Source organism: Bufo gargarizans, chromosome 4 (assembly GCF_014858855.1).
Source record: "Bufo gargarizans isolate SCDJY-AF-19 chromosome 4, ASM1485885v1, whole genome shotgun sequence".
Lineage (NCBI taxonomy): Eukaryota > Metazoa > Chordata > Amphibia > Anura > Bufonidae > Bufo > Bufo gargarizans.
In genome coordinates this window covers 338,649,563-338,670,577 of record NC_058083.1, presented here as the reverse complement: position 1 = coordinate 338,670,577, position 21,015 = coordinate 338,649,563, and the positions used below count along the sequence as shown (strand labels likewise).

Sequence of the window (21,015 nt, the reverse complement as noted above, 5' to 3'; positions counted from 1 at the left end):
ACTTCAATAGGGCAGCTCCGTGTGCTGTCTGCATCCGTTGCTCCGTTCTGTGGTCCGCAAAAAAATATATAACCTGTCCTATTCTTGTCCATTTTGCGAACAAGAATAGGCAGTTATATCAACGCACACGGACGCCATCTGTGTTTTGCGGATCTGCAATTTGCGGACCACAAAACAAACACAACGGTCGTGTGCATGAGGCCTTAGTATGGACCAGGTAGGTACCTTGTATGGAGTTTAGCCAAATCAATGCGAGCCGGCTAAACACTAGATCTGTTCCGCACCTGTCCACTAGGGGGATTAGAGGTCCGTACCATGTATGGAGTTTATACAGTTCATATAGAGCTAGCTTTTTCCCATACTTGGTAAGGACCAGGTCCATACCGTGTATGGAGTTTAGCCAAATCAATGTGAGCCGGTGTTCTATGAATAAATCTTAAGTTATAACCAAACCTTAAGTCAGCTGGGCTCGCCGGGGGTGTGGTATTCAGCGCATGCGCAAACAAACGGAGGTATGAAGAAACCTTAACTCTCATTCAGCCCTATTTACTTCACGTGCACGCGCGGCACGTATCGCACAGGGGTATGAGAAAACCTTAAGTGGCACGGGGTTATGAGCTCACATCGCACGTGGGTATGAAGAAAACTTAAGAGGCACGGGAGGCGCATGTGATCCCCGCGCCTCCCATAACCCCGTGCCTCTTAAGTTTTCTTCATTAAGGTTTCCTCATACCCCCGTGCAATACTAGCGCGTGCACATGAAGTAAATAGGGCTGAGAGTCAAGGTTTCTTCAGACCTCCGTTTGTTTGCACATACACTGAATACCAGTTTCGGCGTAGTGCGCTTGCGCCAAAGAACACACCCCGGCGAGCCCACTTAAATCAGCTGACTTAATGTTTGGTTATAACTTAAGGTTTATTCATAGAACACCGGCTAAACACTAGCTCTGCTCCGGACCTGTCCACTAGGGGGCTTAGAGGTCCGTACCATGTATTCGTTAATTTCTAACGATAATTTGTTTTCCCTTAGTCCTAACAGTGGCACAGATGGGGTATTCTGCCCCTGTGGACTGGTTAGGACAGGTGGAAGTTTAATGAACAAATAAAAAACACTGGCATGTACACGCCCTCCCTGCCCCCAATAAAGAGGGGTGTAGCCCTCATGCAGTTGTGTAATAACAAGTAGACAAAAAATACTAATAATAATAATAATAATAAACAAGGGGGGGAAATTTGTGTGCCACTGTTAGGACTAAGGGAAAACAAATTATCGTTAGAAATTAACGATTCCCTTACGTCCTAACCAGTGGCACAGATGGGGATTTAGCAAGTAGAAACCCCCATGGGAGGGTCCTCATGCCTGGCGGAAGATAACACTGTCCGGCCAAATGAGGAATAACCATGTATTCTAGTATCCACTCTATAGTGTGAGATAAAAGTGGAGTGAGAACTCCAAGAAGCTGACTTACAGATCACATCCAATGGGATCGAGCTTCTCTCTGCAAAAGAAGTGGCCACTGCTCGAGTAGAGTGGGCCCTTACAAATTCAGGGGGCTCCGAGCCCTGAGACATATAGGACTCCCGAATTGCCTCTTTAATCCAGCGACTGATGGAGGGCTTAGAGGCTTTCCTCCCCTTATGGGTACCGGAAAAAAGGATAAGGAGGTTTTCATCCTTCCTAAATACCTTGGAGCGTTCCAGGTAAATCCTAAGACATCTCGCAATGTCGAGGGTATGGAGCCCTCTTTCCTCAGAGGAGGGGGATGGAGCCAATGTTGGTAGGGAGATCACCTGGTTAATATTGTCAAAGGAGGGAACCTTTGGGATGAAGGTAGGTAAAAATTTGAGGAGTACCCGATCCTGCAGGAACTTTGTATAAGGCTCAAAGGCAGAAAAAGCCTGGAGTTCCCCAACTCGCTTTGCAGAGGTAACAGCCAACAAGAAGGTGATCTTCCAGGTTAGAAACCTGAATCCCGCCTCCTCTAGGGGCTCAAAGGGGGGAGATGATAACCCCCTGAGCACGACCGATAAATCCCAAACCGGGATGGGTCTGATTACTGTAGGCTTTAATCTTGAGGCTCCCTTCAGGAATCTCTTGATAAGGGGGTCTTGAGAAACAGCTCTGTTGAGACAAGCAGAGATTGCTGAGATCTGCACTTTAAGGGTAGCGGGTGATAGCCCCCTGTCCAGACCGTCCTGTAGAAACTGTAGGATCATCGGGATGGAAGCTTCAGCGGATGTTTGCTGATGCCTAGCACACCAGGACGAAAAAATCTTCCAGATTCTGGAGTAGGCCTTGTTGGTCGCTTCTGATCTGGAGTGCTCCAGGGTTCTCAAGACAGACCCCGATAGCCCTTCTATCCTTGGAAGGGACTGATCAACCTCCAGGCTGTCAGGTTGAACATTTGAAGATTTGAGGAGACCTGGGTGCCCCCCGACACCAGTGCTCTCTCTGGGGGAAGCCTCAGAAATTGACCCCGACTCATCTGTAGGAGTTGGGTAAACCAAGCTCTTTTCGGCCAGTATGGGATAATGGCGATAACTGACGCTTGGTCCTGCCTGATTTTCATCAAGACCCTTGGTATCAAGGAAATTGGAGGGAAGATGTAGGCCAGCCTGAACCTCCATGGGATTGACAGTGCATCTATTGCCACCGGGTTGTCCTCCCTGTAAAGGGAGCAATACCTCTTTACTTTGGTGTTGAACCTCGTTGCCATGAGATCGATCTCTGGCATGCCCCACCTGAGTGTTATCTCCTTGAAGACCTCTGGATGAAGTGACCATTCTCCGGTTGGAAGACCTCGGCTCAGGCGATCCGCAATCACATTGTGAACTCCGCGAATGTGAACGGCTGATAAGTGGGTGAGGTTCAGTTCTGCCCAATCCAAAATCACCCCTATCTCTCTCAGGAGACTTTGTGACCTCGTGCCTCCCTGCTTGTTGATATACAACACAGCGGTCATGCTGTCTGACTGTACCTTCACTGCCTTCCCTCGGATGATGGGAGCAAAATGAAGAAGAGCTAGTCTGATTGCTCTGATCTCCAGGAGATTCGATGACAATAACCTCTCCTGAGGTGTCCAAGTTCCCTGGACTGTTTTGTCCTGAAGATGCGCACCCCAGCCTACTAGGGATGCGTCTGAAGTAAGTATGATCCAAGAGGGCTGGATCAGGGACTTGCCGTCCATGAGGTGGGACCACCACCTCAGAGAGGATCGGACTTTGTAAGGCAGGGAGAGCACGGAATTGAGTCCTACCGGACTGTGATTCCACTTGGCTAATACTTCCGACTGGAGCGGACGTAGATGCCATAATGCCCAAGGTACCGCCTCTGCGGTTGAAGACATTAGTCCCAACATCCTCATCCACGTTCGGATTGTTACCTGTTTTGGTACAGAGAGGGAACGGGCTGTCTGTTGTACGGTTTGCCTTCTTTCGGGAGTGAGATGAATCGTCATCCTGACTGAATCCACCATGAACCCCAGGAACCTTACTGAGGTGGCTGGTTGGAGTTGGGATTTGTCCCAATTGATTATCCATCCTAACAGATGTAGGAATGTAACAGCCTGTTGGATGTGTTGGGACAGGATCGCTTGGGAAGGAGCTCTGAGGAGCCAGTCGTCCAGGTATGGAACTATGCTCAAGCCTTGAAGTCTTAGTGCGGCCACCACAGAGACCACCACTTTGGTGAAAGTGTGTGGGGCTGAAGAAATCCCAAACGGGAGGGCCACAAACTGAAAATGCTTTAGGACCCCCCCGATGTTTACCGCGATCCTTAAGAATCTTCTGGACCCAGGATGGATGGGAATATGGAGATAAGCATCCTTGAGGTCCAAGGTTGCCAGGAAATCTCCCGGCATAAGAAGATTGGTCACTGACTGGATAGTTTCCATACGGAACTTCTTTTGTCTTATGAAACGGTTGAAGAACCTCAGATCTATAATCATTCTCCACCCTCCGGTACTCTTGGGTACCAGGAAAACTGGGGAGTAGATACCTGTTCCCCTCTCTTGGAGAGGAACCTCCTCTAAGGCCCCCTTCTGGAAGTATTCTAGTACGTAACTTTCTAGAATCTTCTGCTTGTTGCTGGGAAGAAGCCTTGTCTGGACAAATTTGTCCAGAGGCCGACTGCTCAAGTCTACCAGGTAGCCTTGAGAAATTACACGCAGGACCCAACTGTCCTGGATATGATCCTGCCAACAAGGTAGAAAATGTTGTAGGCGACCGCCTACGGGAATGTGGGGAGAAGGGGGCCCGAGATTTCCAGTCAGACCGGCTAAATACCAAGAGCCTCGAAGAGGCCCGCAATCAGAGCGCCGAGGACTTCTTGGGGGGTCTAGAACCCCGAGAGGATTTTCCTCCTCTACGGGAACCCCAATTCCTCTGGGGTCTGGGTTGCGGTTCCGCTCTGGAACCATACCCCCTGCCCCGACCACGAAAGGACTGCTGGGGAAGGGACTTGCCCTTCTTGTCCGACAGCCCCTCCATTATTTGGTCCAGCTCTGCACCAAAAAGCTTGCCGGGTTCGTACGCCATGGCACACAGATTGTGCTTTGAGGTCGTATCGGCCTTCCAGGGTTTCAACCACAGCGGACGCCTGCCCGCGGTTGAAAGGGCCATCGACTTAGATGCCAGCTTCAGTTGTTGTGGAGCTGCGTCGCACAAGTAATCAATGGCAAGGCTGGCCGTCTTGCATGAGGCCAGAATGTCGTCCCTAGAGACCCCATGGTCCAGGTCAGACTCAATTTGGGAGAACCTTGTTTTCAGAAAATTCGCCACTTCGGACGACGCAATCGCGACTGAGGCGGAGGCCGAGGAATAGGCGCGCCTAAGGGCGCAGTCCGCCTTCCGGTCTATCGGATCCAACAAACTTGACCCGTCGTCTGAAGGGATCAGGGTCCTCCTGGATAATTTCGCAATTGCCATGTCCACCTTCGGGACAGGCCCCCAGGAAGATACCTGATCCTCCCTGACCGGGAACACGGCCTTGAACCTTTTGGTCAACACTGGACCCTTTTCTGGCTTTCTCCACTCTGTTTTCATCAGAGATAGGAGAGAATCATCCGCTTTAAAGGCCCTAGGCCCCCTAGAGGCAGAGGATGAGGCTTCCCCCGGGTCAACGTCCTGGTCCCCCGACCGGACGGACTTTAGTAGCCGCTGGGCCTTCTCCAGCGGGAAAAAATAGGAAAATCCATCCTCCTCGTCCGAGGAGGAGGCGGAACCTTCCCTCGCCTCCTGACCCCCCGAGACCTCCATCGGACGATGGGGGGAGGAGGGACGATGACGCTTGGCGACCAGGGCATTCTTCAATTCCTGGATGGAGGCGTTGACCTGGGTCATGTTGGACTCCATGTATCCCTTCACCCAATCAACCACGTCGTGGACAGATGGCTCCAACTGGGGGATTGACTTGGCCCTACAGGGTGGGCAGCGGGAGAAGTCGTAAGAGTCCTCCAGGACAATCTGGCAGTCATGGCACTGCAGATGACGCCTCTTGCCCGCGGATTTCCTGCCGGGGTCTCGCTCTCCGTCACCGGTCGACGACATGGCTGAAAATTAAAGAAACATGAATTTAGCAAAATTCAAGGAAACAAAGCTTAATCGCAAGTTTCAGGATCTTTACCCAGAAGATCCTAACAAGCTTTTTTATAGAAATAACGATTTTCAGCACAGAGGTAGCAAGACTCTCTAGCACCAAACACCAAACCACACTCAAGGTTGACAGCAAGCTGCGCTCCAGGAGACTGAACTTGGAGCTTCACCAAGTTTAAATAGGTCGTTTTTGGCGCCAAAAAGAAAGTCCCGCCCACAAAGGGGGGCGGGGTAATCTTCAGGTTTATAACTTGGTCTACAATGACCAAAATATAACTATGAGCCCCAGAGAGGGAACCTAAACATTCAAAAGGGCCCCCCACGGCCCTAAATAATCAAAAAGAACAATCCCGGAGCGCAGCAGCGCTCCGGAGACAGAACCCGGAAGTGACGTCACCCGACGTCACTGCCGCAAGATGGCGGCGCCTAGCAGAACATGCGGACGCCGCTACCGCCGCTCCAGCAGCTCCCGCTCCTGCCCCGGCCACACCACTTGGCAAAGAGGTAAGCCCAAGCGTGATAGGGCTCAGCAGCAGGAGCGGAAACTTAGCAAAGGCCCGAGACACGTCCTCCGGCCGCCTAGAAGGAGCGGCTTAGTTCCCAGAGGGAACAAAAATATCAAGAAAAGGGGAAAATAATACACTCTCCCCCCCGAGCGGGGGGGGAGTGCACCACCCGTCCCGTCCTGTCCGCAGGACAGAAAAAAACACAACTGCATGAGGGCTACACCCCTCTTTATTGGGGGCAGGGAGGGCGTGTACATGCCAGTGTTTTTTATTTGTTCATTAAACTTCCACCTGTCCTAACCAGTCCACAGGGGCAGAATACCCCATCTGTGCCACTGGTTAGGACGTAAGGGAAGGAGTTTATACAGTTCATATAGAGCTGGCTATTTGCCATACTTGGTAAGGACCAGGTCCGTATCGTGTATGGAGCTTAATACGTCAAACGTAAAATGCTCACAGTTAGAATAGAAACCTGTAACGCAGACTAAAGGTCAGTAAAAATGGCGTCCTATTCTGTCTTCTATACAGACGCCATTTTCTCGAAGACCTACAGATGTCACGTGACGTCTGTGCCTCATGGTCACCGGCGCCTGCTCTAAAGTGAGGCAGGAATAGGCGGGAATGAGCTGCTCCTCAGCACTGCAATTGCTGTGGGTGTAAGCGGAAGCCACCAATGCCTGACAGGTAGCTCCGCGAATCCCTGAAGTGCGCGAGTTAGAAATCACAAGTTCGGGAGGCGCCTGACAGAACCGCAAACATGGAGAGTACGGTGGCCAAATACGTGTCGCAGAAGATCAGCAAAACTCGCTGGCGCCCGGTGCCGGCCTCCTCCTTGCAGCAGCCGGATGTGTTTGCAGCGGGCTCCTGGGATAATGAGGTAACGGGCTTGCTGACGGTCTTCAGAGTGCGCACACCACATAGGGGCGCGTTATTAAAGACGTTCCTACAAAAACAAATGGACTTCATGCTGCATTGTGTTTCCATCCTTAGTGCAATGATGTGTGGCACATGACGCCAGCAAGCCATGGCCGTGTCACTTTGGTATGAGATGACATTGTGGGCAGCATGTGCCTCTGTAGAAGGGCTGGACCCCAAAGCTACATGCACACCTTGCCTGTTTGTGTTCTGAAGTATGCAATAAAACCACATAAATCTGCACTAGTTAGTGAGGTTTTGCAGGTGTTTATGTGGTTTGGATTTTCTATGTGAACAACCCCATTGGTGCGGCATCACATGAACAATTGACATGCTGCGGCTTTTATAATGCCACCCAGGACAAATGGGCAATGTGTACATCAGCCTTTTCACATGTGGCTCACTTTGCTGCCACTGTATTAGGGCACACAAACGAGTTCAGCGCGTGGCAGGAGCAGTGCCCCTGAGAGACTTGGAATCTATTGAATTACACTGACATAATGCTGTCAGTAGGGGGACAGCCTTATAAAGAAGTATAATAACGCCGTGTGATCCTGTCGGGGCGGAGGGCAGAGCAGGAACTCGCTGCAGTCTTTCAGCACAAGAATCCGTGTGGTGGGGAAAAAAATGCACGTAATCCACAACGTGCGGATATATAATTTTTTTTTTCAAAGAGGCAGCACTCCAGGATAAGATGAAACGACCCGCTTTATTTCCCCTGTGCAACGTTTCAACTGCTCATTGCAGTCTTTCTCAAGCATATGAGTGCTGCTGCTCTTTCTTTGCAAAAAAAAAAAAATATATATATATATATATATATATATATATATATATATATATATATATATATATATATATATATATATATATATATAATAAAATTTGGGCAGGGGGAATTCTTTTGTTCAGATTTTTAGAGGCATATTTTTTTTTTTTTCTACAAAAGATATGGAAAACCTGTAGTGCATTTCAAGATTCCCTTTTGATTTACAGCTAAAATCTGGCTGCATATATATAATATATATATTTATACGTGTGTTTTTTTTTTTTTTTTTCTTTTTCTACCTCTTTGTAGGAAAACAAAGTATCTGTGTGGTCTACTGGAGACTTTGGCGCCATATCTATGGAGGAAGATTACCTGGCTGACCCCAAACTGTTGTGTGACATCAGACATAAAGGAGATGTGATGGACTTGCAGGTATTTGTATGACATTACCTTGTCTCACCGCTATAATAATGTAGACATGAAGGAGGTGTTTAATGGGAAATCTGAGTTGCTAATATTAATTATGCACTTTCTGAAAATTGTAATGAAAGGGAATGTGCTGTTTCATCCCAGTGCGCTGAATGCCTCTGCCTGCTTTATCCTATCTACACAGAATTCTACACAGCTCACATTTACGGTGCACTTAAATCAGGCTTTCGTCACACTGCGGTATTACTGTATATGAACCCCTTCCAGAACCTTGCTGTACATGAACGTATGGCGCTACGATTATCGGTCACCGTAATTAATCTCACAGTGACCAGCCTATGATGGCGGCTGCTGCTGCCCGGGTGGGGGTGGGGGGTTCACTTCTCCTTACCAGAAAGAAGCACTTGGAAGATGTCTACTCCAGGTCTCCTCCCATTTTTTTTTTACAGCTGTCTTTCCCTTGGAGGTGGCAGGGAAATTTCTGTTTCACCATGGATGTGGGGATATACGCATTTTCTTATGGCTAAAAGCTGCTTCCTTCTGAATATGTATTTTAATATATTCCCCTAGGTCAGGGATGCACAAAAATTGGCTGAAACTTCTCAGCGTATCAAAAAATGTTCAGTTTGCAAAAAAGGGACTGCCTTCTGGTCATAAAAAAAAACTAAAAAACTTTTTCTAAAAATTTAACACACAGGGTATCAGAAGAATCTCCTTCCCTTCTGGATAATATCAAAGAGGAAGTGAGCAGCGCTGTGGACTGTAAAATGGCATCTACTTCTCAAAAACCTTCCACCTCCATGTCGGCAATGTCTGCCTCTTCTGAAATAGATCTGCAGGAGGAAGATTTAGATGAGGGGAGTTGCTTTCTGGGTCCGACTGATTCCTCAGGGGAGGGGGGGCTCAGGGGAGGGTTGTTCCCCTGCATTCTAATATTAATCAGACTCATTAACAAAGAATGGACTGACCCAGAGAAAGCCTGGGGTATCCAGGATTTTTAAAAGAAAGTAGGAGGATACCACCCTTTGGTATAAATGTCCTAAAGTTGATGCTCTGGTAGCAAAAATCTGCTCTCCCTTTTGAGGATGGACCCCATGGAAGAAAATAAAAGTGAAGCTCTTTTAAAAAGATCTTGGGAAGCTTCTATGGCCTTTTTAAGACCAAGTGTAGCAGCTACTTATGCTGCCAGGTCCATGGCCATTTGGACTAACCAGATGGAGGAGCATTTAGTGGCGGGAACCTTAAGGGAAGATATTATTGCTTCCTTGCCCATGTTTAAACATTTTCTGGCGGATGCCTCTGTAGATATTGTAAAATTGGCGGCCAGATCTGCAGTTCTCTCTAATGCCACTAGCAGAGCAGTGTGGCTGAGGTCATGGTCAGGGGATTCGGCCTCTAAAAATAAATTTTGCAGTATCCCCTGTGAGGGATACAGAGTATTCCGGTCCGTACTCGCTGATATCCTTGAAAAAGCCTAGCAATCAGTGATGCCGGAAGTGCAGTGGGAGGAAGGCTAAAACGATTTCCCTCCAGATCCCCCTGGGTATTAGATGTAATATCGTCAGGTCTAAAAATAGAATTTTTCTCCCCCTCCTCAAGATGTGTTTTTGCATTACCAAGGAGCTAAAAAAAAAATCAGTCAGTGCTCATAAATCAACTGATGATTCTGCTTCAGAAAAAAACCATTGTTCCTGTTCCACCTGGAGAAGAAAAGACGGGCTTTTATTCCCCAATTTTCTTAATGAGAAAACCAACTGGCTATCATATCCCTATAGGCAGCGGTCATCACAAATATCTAAGGTTTGCGGTTTAGTTGTGGGTGGGGGAAGGTGTCCCATATTCAATTCCAGGTCCTTCCCTTTGGCCCAAGGTCAGTCCCCAGAGTCTTCTCAAAGATAATGTCAGAGGTAGTAGCAAGTCTACACCAGAAAGGAATACTTTATCCTTTAGCTGGACGATTTCCTCATTGCCGCAGAGTCAAAAGAAAATTTGGAGAATCACTTGAACATAGTACAGTAGGATCTGAAAGACCTAGGCTGTATTGTAAATCTAACAAAAATCTGATCTTTGTCCCAAAAAAAGAGGAAGGTTTTTCTTGGCATGTTGTTGGACTCGCATCTTTTGTAGACTTTCCTCCTAGTAGAAAAGCTATCAAAAATCAACCAGGAATTTTCTTTTTCGGAGCAGGAGGAAAGTGGCTATTCAGGTAGTGATGAAGGTGCTCAGTCTTATGTCATCTTCCATTCCTGCAATAAGATGGGCACAAGCGCACTCTCAGATCCTACAAGCGTTTGTTAAAGAACTGGGACAAAAGCATATTCTCGTTAGAAAAGAAAGTGAGTCCCTCAGCAGGTAAGACTCTTTAATATGGTGGCTAGACAAAATAAACCAATGTGACTGAGTGTCATTGTGACAAATAGTCCCTATAACGAGAACGGATGATAACAGATCTGGTTGGGGGCTCATTCAGACCTGTTTGTAGTACAGGGGATGTGGTGTCAAAATCTAAGCCTATCCTCCTCAAATCTAAGGGAGTTATCAGCAGTGTGGGAAGCCCTAAAAGCTCTTCATTTGGAAGTAGAAGGAAGAGATATAAAAATCCTCTCTGACAACATCACTACGGTCACCTACCTGAACAAACCGGGAGGTACAAAAGTACATCCTTGGCAAAGGTATTGAGAAAAGTCTTTCGATGGGCAGAAAGGAATATACAGCCACTTACGGCAGTCCATATAAAGTCAAAAGACAACAGGATCGTAGATTTTCTAAGCAGAGATACTTTGAAAGAAGGAGAATGGAGTTTAAATCAACAGGTTTTTCTTCAGATAACAAAGTGGTAGATGCCACACCTAGACATGTTTGCGACCCGGCGGAACACACAAAGGAGAAATTTTGTTCCCAATCCTACAGAGACTGCCCTTTGTTTGTGGATGCACTCTCCCATCCTTGGCCAAACTAGATCCTGTACGCATTTGCCCTAATACCCCAAATTCTGTCAAAAGAAAAGTCCAAACTAATCCTAGTTGCTCCATATTGGCCAAGAAGATCTTTGTTTCCACTACTATTGAACATATCAGCAGGGGATTACTAGATCCTGCTGCCTCTTCCAGACCTTCTTCATCAAGGTCCAATCTTGCACCCCAAGTCGGCACAACTACGTCTGGCAGCTTGGAATCTGAGCAGGAATTGTTAAGGGGGGAAAAAAGGTCTTTCGGAGGCGGTTGTCTAAAAATTTCACTGTCTGCAAGAAGTTTACTTGCCATCATTTGGTTCTCTAGCAGGTTGTCCAGAAGAGGGGCGTTTTCATAATCTGGACATTCGCAGATGTGTTAGCTTATCTTAAGGCCTAGTTCACGCGACCGTATGGCTTTTGTTGTTTTTTGCGGTCCGTTTTTCACGGATCCGTTTTTGAGTTCCGTTTTTCCGTATGCCATGTACAGTAATTACATAGAAAAAATTGGGCTGGCCATAACACTTTCAATAGATGGCTCAGAAAAAACGGAACAGAAACGGAAGACATACGGACAGGCTCTATCTTTCTACGGAATGCATACGGAACCATTGAAATGAATGGTACCGTATACGGAACACAAAAAAAACGGCCCGTACACTCGCAAAAAAAAAGTTTGTGTGAACTAGGCCTAAGGCAACAGAAGATTTCAGGAAGATGGACAGACTCTTTATTCAGTTTGCTGTGCCAAATAGAGGACAGGCAGCAAGCAAGACAACCATCGGAAGATGGATCAGATTGGCAATCCTTTTTTGCTCCAACTTCAAAGGGACTAAAAGCTCATTAAACTCGACCAGTCACATCTTTCTGGGCAGAGTCGGCAGACCTCTCTCTGGAACAAATATGCCAGGCAGCCACCTGGTCTTCGCCTTCTACATTTTTTGACATTATCAATTGTGTATTTAAAAAAAAAAAATAGGGACTTATTGTTTTCTCGCAGAGTGTTATTTGCAGTGGTCCCACCCTAGTTATTTAATTTGTGTGTAATAGCAAGCAATCAAAAAGTCATATACACCCTATATCAGTACCAATCAAACAGTCATCTCATCCTGAAAAAAATGAGCCCCTACACAAGACAGTTGCCCAAAAAATAAATCCTGGCTTTCATAATGTGGAGACACAAATCCCTTTTTTTTTTTTTTTTTATCAAAAATGCTTTGTAATGTAATACTGAGTTTTATTGTCGTGGCCGTAACAACCTGCTCTATAAAAAAATACCACATGATCTAACCTGTTAGATAAATTATGTAAATAACAAAAAATAAAATGTGCCAAAACAGCTCTTTATGTTTTGTTACCTTGCCTTACAAAAAGTAAGGCAAGGTAACATATGTAGTACCAACAAAACTGCCACCTTTATCCGGTAGTTCCCAAAATGGGGTCACTTTTTTGGAGTTTCTACTTCAGGGGGGGCTTTAAATGTGACATGGCAGCTTAAAATTATCCCAGTGACGTCTGCTTTCCAAAAAAACATATGGCGTTCGTTTCCTTCTGCGCCCTGCCGTGTTCCCATACAGCAGTTTGCTACCACATATGGGGTGTTTCTGTAAACTACAGAATCAAGGACATAAATATTGAGTTTTGTTTGGCTGTTAACCCTTGCTTTGTATAAATGATTCCAATGGAAAATCTGCCAAAAAAAGTGAAATTTTATCTCTATTTTCCATTAATTATTGTGGAACACCTAAAGGGTTAACAAAGTTTGTAAAATCGGTGTTTAAAACCTTGAGGGGAGTAGTTTTTAAAATGGGGCAACTTTTGGGTGGTTTCTATTATGTAAGCCTCACAAAGTGACTTCAGACCTTAACTGGTCGTTTTTAGTGGGTTTTAGAAATGTTCTGAAATTTCTAAGCCTTCTAACATCGCCAAAATGGTCCAAGCATGAAGTAGACATGGGAAATGTAAAGGAATAACTATTTTTTGAGGTATTACTATCTATTATGAAAGTAGAGAGTGAAACTTTTTCCCAATATTATTTTTTTTTTTTTTTATAAAAATGAAATATTTAGGTTTTAAATTTACAACTGTCATGAAGTACAATCAAACAGTCTCAGAATGGCCTGGATAAGTAAAAGCGTTTAAAAGGTATTACCACTTAAAGTGACACATGTCAGATTTGCTAAAAATATGGCCTGGTCCTTAAGGTGAAAAATTGTAGGGTCCTGAAAGGGTTAAAGCTCTCCAAATTGTTTCCTGTCCCTAGGGGAGGTGGAGTACCTCCCTGTGAATCCGTGCCACTGTGGAGGCTAGAGGAAAAACCAATTACCAGTAAGTAATTGTAATCTTCTTTTGCTGTGTTATACTGCATTGACACTGCTAGTTTGTGTATGAGACCAAGCTTGGGCCTCATAGGCCTCTGTAGCTGGCAGACCCTGAGACCTTTGTAAGGCCTCAGGCTGCCATGGCAGCCCGTGATGGCATCACAGGGAGCCAGTGGAGTGACAGAGGGACCCCCATCCCTCTAAGGGGTTAATTTACCAGCATCTGAGTTTTTAGTGATGTCAGTGGGGACTGGGCTTTTAGTAATGGCCCCTGCTGCGGATTGAGCAAGCACAGCTCCCTCTGCCCGCCTGATTAGCAATGTGGACATGTACAGCAAAGTCACAAAGGGGTTGAAAGATCTTTTGGCTCCCCAAAGCATTATGCCAAAGTGTATAGGTTTTTCTTGTTGTTTTTAAGAAATATTTAAAAAATTACAATTTTATTGTGTAAAAGTCTCACTGGTTGAGTTTGTCAATCACATCCACGATCGCATAGATACAACTGCTGTGCCCGTGTGATCTTCTGAATGTAACTACACCATAGAGCCTGTAGGCAAGGTAAACTGACATACAGGTTAAAATATTCCAGGTAGGCAAGACCATGTTTAAATTTACTCTGTGGGGGAGATTTATCAAACTGGCGTAAATTCCTCCTTTCATTTTACACAGCTCCTTATGAAAATCGGATTGGTTGCTATGGGCATCTAAGCCAGTTCTACTTTACACCAGTTTGATAAATCTCCCTGTGTCTCCAAAATTGTATTTTATTGTTGTTTTTTTGATCTGTAAAGTTCATTTATTTCAGTTTTTGGATCAAGAGAGAATTGTAACAGCCTCGTCAACGGGAAGAGTAACAGTCTTCCGCCACCATCAAGGCAATCAGGTATCGTCATTCTATCATTTTAGCCTATTCTTCTGGGGGCAGGCATTGGTTAGTGAGAAGTACCAATAATAACATGGCTTGCCTTTTTTTAAATTGTATTTTGTAATCATTGAATATGGTTTAGCTGTAGATCTTAATATAATTTATCTGGTTTCTTTTGCCAAAGACTCTGTCAGAAAAGCAGAAATGGGAATATGCTCATCACCATGTTGGTTCTGTTGGCACTGGAGCTCCCTGCACTGGTATCGTGTGCAGCAATCCTGAAATAGTCTCTGTTGGTGAAGATGGTCGTATAAATCTTTTCAGAGCCGACAGCAAAGAGATTGTGCGGACAATTGGTATGTCTATACAGTGCTGTGGTAAAGCTAACCTACAATTGAAGGGGTTCTCCAGGCTTTTAATACTGATAACCTATCCTCAGCATAGGTCATCAATATCAGATCAGGGGGAACCACCATCGATCAGCTGTATGAAGGAAAGACGTGTGTGCGTGTGTGCCGTCTCTCTTCCTGGTCTCCATAGACCTAGCAGCAAGAAGGGAGATGGTGCGTGTCGAACCCCTGCTGATCTGATATTGATGACCTATGCTAGTAAAAAACTAAAAAAAAACAAAAAAAACAGAGAACGCCTTTAAGTAGGACACACAACTTCTCAGAATAGATTATGGGTCACTTTAAGGGAGAGCTCGCATCAGTTTATTTTTCCCCTCTTGTTAAAAAAAAAAAAAAAAGATGCAAAATATGCAACAGGATCCAACCTCACGGAAATTATCAGGCAGGATCATGGCCACTCCTATCCAGCAGCAGTTACCTCCATCTCAGCATTGTGTGCATGGACTCTCTACAGATTCTCTTCAGACTCGCGAAGACCGCAACTGAGCTGAGCAGTGTGCTCCGATGGGGACAGCTCACTGTCGTATGAATCCAGGATTGCCCTCATTCCATTGCGCTCCTGTATGGAGGACAGTAAAGAAAGAGAGAAACGATCAGATATACAGTCAAAAGTGGAAATAACGCCTTAAAACCCCACGTCAGCCATAGATGCAAACAATGGGTTAAAAAAACAAAATCCTCCACACTGCATTACTATATTGGCGAGCCTTGTTCATCCTGATTTTCCTAGTTAAAAGGGGATCTACAGAATGATGGCCGCTTTCTTACACAAACAGCACCACACCTGTCCGCGGTGTGTGGGTGTGTGTCTGGAAACAAAACCGCAGCTTGCAGAGGTTGTCTGGTCACGGAACGGAAGAGATCCTGATGCATCCTGAACGGATCTCTTTCCATTCAGAAAGCATGAGGACTAAACAGACTTTTTTTTTTTTTTTCGGTATCTAGATAGTCTGTCGGATTTTAGTACCGGAAAACAACAACGCAAGTGTGAAAGCAGCCTAGGAAAGCTTAGATACTTGTGTATATACCTGGGCTCTCTCATTTTACCGGTCAATATGGAACTAATCTCGGAATTCTTTAAATCTGCATCGACAGACATTACGCACTGATTTACCAGGGGCCATTCAGCATGTCGCTTCAATTTTGCCTAGACACAAAGTGCTGCACGAGAACAGTTGCTGCTTGGACAGAGCCTGGAGAAAGCAGGCGCAGGAGCTATTATTCCTGCGGCCCTTGTCCTACATTACGAGATACTTGCTGGCCGCCGGCCAGGCGCAGCCTGTTTTACAACTCCCGCATATCACGCTGGCAATAGATTATCTCTAGATTTTTGGGGAGGGGGGAGTGAACTCTCTGTGGTACAGTTTTGAATGTACGGCTTGTGTGGTCTCCTCTGCAGCAGTGAATTGGGGTCCAGGTTACACACATTGATCCAGTTTTAAACATTAGGAGCTGGAACAACTGGCCAGGTCTCCACATCTCGTTTTGAGTCTCTACCTGGCAGCTGGGGCTTTGGTTACATTTGATTTGCTGTCACACAAATATGATACTGTATGTACGTATTTGATTTAAATTGATCATCCTACCTCCCTCCAGATGATGCAGATAGTAGTACCATCCATGCAGTAATCTTCCTCCGTACTACAGAAATCTTAACGGTTAATTCCATTGGGCAGTTGAAGATGTGGGACTTCAGACAGCAAGGGAATGATCCAACACATATATTCTCCATGTAAGTATATATTTATAAAATTCAATAGTGATTTTCTCCATGTTCAGAGTGAAGTTCTTTTACTTTCCCCCTTGGCACAGCTCAGTCCCATTTGAAGTTATACCAAGCACAGTCACTATACAATGTACAGCGCTGTGCTTGGTGAGCTGAGAGAAGGCTGCGGCACTACTACCGTTAGCGCCGGTGCCTTCTCACACAGCTGAGTGGGTGTCCTATGTTATGAAACCCAATGGAGTAATTTTTATATATAATCTATACAGTACAGACCAAAAATTTGGATACACCTCATTCAAAGAGTTTTCTTTATTTTCATGACTATGAAAGTTGTAGATTCACACTGAAGGCATCAAAACTATGAATTAACACGTGGAATTATATACATAACAAAGTGGGAAACAGCTGAAAATATGTCATATTGTAGGTTCTAATCGATTATTCAAATAATCGTTAGCTGCAGCCCTAGATGCTGGACCTTCTTCATATTGTATTTTCAGTGTGGGAACCCTATTCCTAGCACCAGCAGAGTGCCCCTGTATAGCTTATTTACATACAGATACAACACTGCGTATTCATTACATAAAGGATATTAGTGAGGTCTCCATGCTGTTTCTGTAGGGGAAACGCCAGGATAACTTGCAGCATGTGTCTGCAAGGGCATCCTTCGCAGATTAGCGGGGCAAGGGTGGGAGATCTTGAATTTCCCGTCAGTCAGATTTTATTTAAAATTTATGCTAAAAACTTCAGCTTTACCATGGCTTGTGCTCACAAAGTGGATTTCTCAGACAAATGTGTTGCAAAATCCAAGGCTGGCCATCTGGTTTCTGCCGTGAATTAGCCACAGATTTGTTCAGGGATTTGGCACCATTGAATGAGGTTAAACTGCTTGTGGGCACCAGTTGTGTTTTCTGCAGAAAGAAGTGGCATGTCCCTTTCTTTCTTGAATGGAAAAATCTGCACCTTTTTGTGCGCCCTTGTTCCTTTCACATTGAGATACAGAGCAGTTTACCTATGTATTTCACCATGTAATATGTGGCTTAACTCGCGTAGAAAATATGCCATGTGTACATACTCTTAAAGAGGGTGTCAAAAATTGGTCCCTATAGGAATTGGTTCCAGGACAACCATTGTATGTTGGAACCATTGAGTAATTTGTTCCAAAGCCCCAAAATGTCATCCAAGATGAGAAAATGAAGATTTAATAAAAATAAGCAGATAACTAAGACAGATAAAACCAGATAAATCCTTACATATCACAGTCAGGAATAGCTGCTAACTAGCAACTAATATAGCTTTACCAGAGAAATGGTTGGATCGGAGTCTGAGACATTTGTATGTTGAATCTGGTTTCAACTTACGATGGGTCAGAAAAGACCACATTGTATGTTGAAAATATTGTATCCTGAGAGATCACTGTAATATTAAAGGGGTCTTACTGAACACCACGGCGCTGGTATCCTATGGGTTAAACCTCTGCCTTTTTTAACCTGTCCCACAAACTTTTCCACTATTTTATTTTTTTAATGGTACTTTGTTCTGTGCGAACTGCTGCAGGCAGTTGTTGAGGTGAAAGGTGATGGATTGTCATGACCTGAATAATCCTTCTGTTACTTATGATGCTAACTGTACGCTAATTGTATTTTCTTGTCTTCCATTTACTTCTAGAGCCAATGAGCGCATGCCATTACACTGTTTAGACAGACATCCGAGTCAGCAGCATGTTGTAGCTACAGGTGGTCAGGATGGCATGCTGTGCATCTGGGATGTTAGACAGAGCCAGACACCAATATCTCTCCTCACTGCCCATGATGCTGAGAGTAAGTTGGCATTGTCACATCTGCACTACCTGTCCCCTGATGTAAAGATTAAAACATTCTAAATTACTTTTTCATGTGAATTTTTCTAGTGTGGGAGGTCCATTTTCACCCTTCAAAACCTGATCATCTATTCACGTGTTCGGAGGATGGGTCTTTGTGGCATTGGGATGCATCACCTGAAGTTATGGAAAAGCCTTCATTTCTGGGTGAGAATATTTCCAGTAAACGTTGTCTTATTTATTAGCTTTAAGTGCCCCCGTGTCCCTTCTTGGTGCGTTCATGGCTTTAAACCGCTGGCACTCGGAATTGCATTGCTGCCTCCCACTGAAAACGTGAAGGCTGCAAGCAGATGCCAAAATTCTGCTGTGTGAATGGCCCCCAACAGAAGTATTGCACTAGCTGAATTTATAGGTTTTATTTAAGAAAATGTAAAGTCTGTGTGATGCCTGGTGATTGCTAGAATGTTTAGCAGTGCATGATGACAGGAAATTCGACGAGCTGAAGGGTCATCGCGTACGATACAGCACCTCGATCATTAGAGATCTGCCTGACCCACATCGAGCGCAACTTCTGACATGTCTCCCAGTTCTGTGCACTGAGTCTATTCTTATTTCACAGGAGGAAGAGGAAACTCAAACTTGTCCCGTAGCGCTATGGGGCAGTCGTTCAGCCAGTCATTGATGACTGCGTGGCTAAATAATGATCCCACCAAAGGACACCTGGAAATTACAAACTTTTTACCCAGTAACATTCGATCTGTGAACAGCCTGGATATCTTAGGAGAATACCTTGTCTGTGGTACGGATGCAGAGTGTATCTACGTTCTGAAACGGCCTCTTGCTTAACCCGCAAAGAACTGCAACAGATGGAATGAAAGAAAAGTTTGGATGCTCCACAGACTGAAGTTGCCTGCTCATGTAATTTGTATTACCACAGAAAAAACTACTGGTTGAGTTGACCAATAACATGTTCTTTAAAAAAAAAAAAAAAAAAAAAAGTATCTGACTTTTGTCATCCGTCTTTTTGTGGCAATTTAATAAGCACATTGTGGGATGTTTATGAAGAATGGTACACCCGTACGCCAGTCTTGATCTCCCTGCAGTGGTGTGAAATGCTGAAGTCTACTCCAGGTACAGGCTGGCATAGATATCAGCTATAACATACGCCACTGTCTGGTCAAAGTTGTAGTAAATCCGTCGGGGACCATGAAGCCCCGTCACCTTAGGAAAAGTGTGTACCAGAATGGTTTAAAGGGTTTAGTAAATGTCCCTCACTGTTTAATTTGTACTATGACACCTGAAAAATATCTTGTAGTAACCAGAATACCACTTTATATCATACCTACTAGTTATAGGATTACTAACTGGTTGGTGTATGACAGCTGATGCGACCGGTTTTCCCATCCTAATGCAGCAGCAAGCCGAGCATGCACCTTGCTGCTCCATCCATGGGAATGCTGGAAATAGCCAAGTATATCTGTAATCAGCTATTTCCAGCCGTCCCATAGAGAATGAATAGAGCATCTGCTCCTTTAGGATGGGGCACTATGCCCCCTTCTCTCAGGATCTGTGTATGAGAGGAGGGTCCCAGCAGTCTCCCCCCACGATCAGTTAGTTATCCTGTATCCAGTGGATGGGGGATAATGTAAAGTAACCAGTATATCCCTTTAAGGTTTCTTTTGTGTACACCACAAACAAAATGCATGGTTTCTAGTGCATTTTATTTTTACCTAATTGCTTTCCACAAACATCTGACTGCAGTGTCTTTTTGGGGAAAAAACTAACTAAAAATGCTGCAAATAGGAGGTGCATGGATCCAGCCTAAGGGTTTTCTTCTGGACCACCACCATACAGTTACGGCAGAAGTCAGAGTTTTTTTAAAAATGGAGCCACTTGCAAGCAAAATGTGTTCCATATTGCTAGGTTTGTTATCTGCCAATCTCAGACATTTAACGCCTCAGATGCTGTGGTCAGCATTGATGCCATGAGGAGTACTGAACAGTTTCCAGCAAGGAGACCCGAGGAAGCAATTTGTTCTCTATAATAGCCTGGGTCTCTTTGAAGGATCCCAGGCTATTACAGTTGGAGTCCTTGAAAGAGGGGGGGGGAGGGGGGGGGGGCAGTTCATTGCAGTGTAAGCGAATAACGATCTGAAGATTGCATATTCAAGTTCCCTAAGGCCCCTTTCACACAAGCAAGCTTTTCCCCTCCCCACGACCTCACCTTAGAGAGATGGCTCCGCCCCCAGGACAGGAAACCTGCAGCATAAAAAGGTGGAGCCACTCTCCCACCTCAGTGAGTTTCCAATCCTGGTGCGGGAAGCCTGCAGTTTGGGTTTGTCCTGACTTGGAAGCCCCGGTAGTTACTGGAGGGTCAGTGACAGCAGTTTTTCTTACCTTCCTTTAAGATTCCTCTCCCATAGGTTTGGGGTTGAATAAATAGGCGAGAGCGGCTGCGTTCGGGAGTCCGCAGAAGGTGTCGGTCCCTTAGGTGAGGAGGACCGCACCACCGTTGAGTGTGGCCAGAAGGCCCCAGCAGAGTGCAGACCAGCCAGGATGCCACCAGACGCGGGCGCACAGTGATGACTTCATCCAGGAAGTCGATGCGTTCCACGGCCGTGCGCTTTCGGTCAGGTGACCAGAAGTTCGGCATTTCCACATCTTCAAAAGCGAGCAAGGTATGGCAGCGACCCGGACTTGGGAGTCTTCTGTGGGGT

The 21,015-nt window shown here is 45.3% G+C and overlaps 1 protein-coding gene across 1 annotated transcript; it reads left to right on the top strand.

Annotated features, from left to right (window-relative positions):
- Positions 1-6,697: 6,697 nt before the first annotated feature.
- Positions 6,698-19,305, top strand: NUP43 (nucleoporin 43). Its single transcript, XM_044292003.1, has 8 exons — positions 6,698-6,975; positions 8,089-8,211; positions 14,285-14,362; positions 14,529-14,700; positions 16,351-16,486; positions 18,149-18,300; positions 18,390-18,506; positions 18,919-19,305. The coding sequence occupies exons 1-8, from the start codon at positions 6,856-6,858 to the stop codon at positions 19,143-19,145; spliced, it is 1,125 nt and encodes a 374-aa protein (XP_044147938.1). The 5' UTR covers positions 6,698-6,855; the 3' UTR covers positions 19,146-19,305.
- The last annotated feature ends 1,710 nt before the right edge of the window (positions 19,306-21,015 follow it).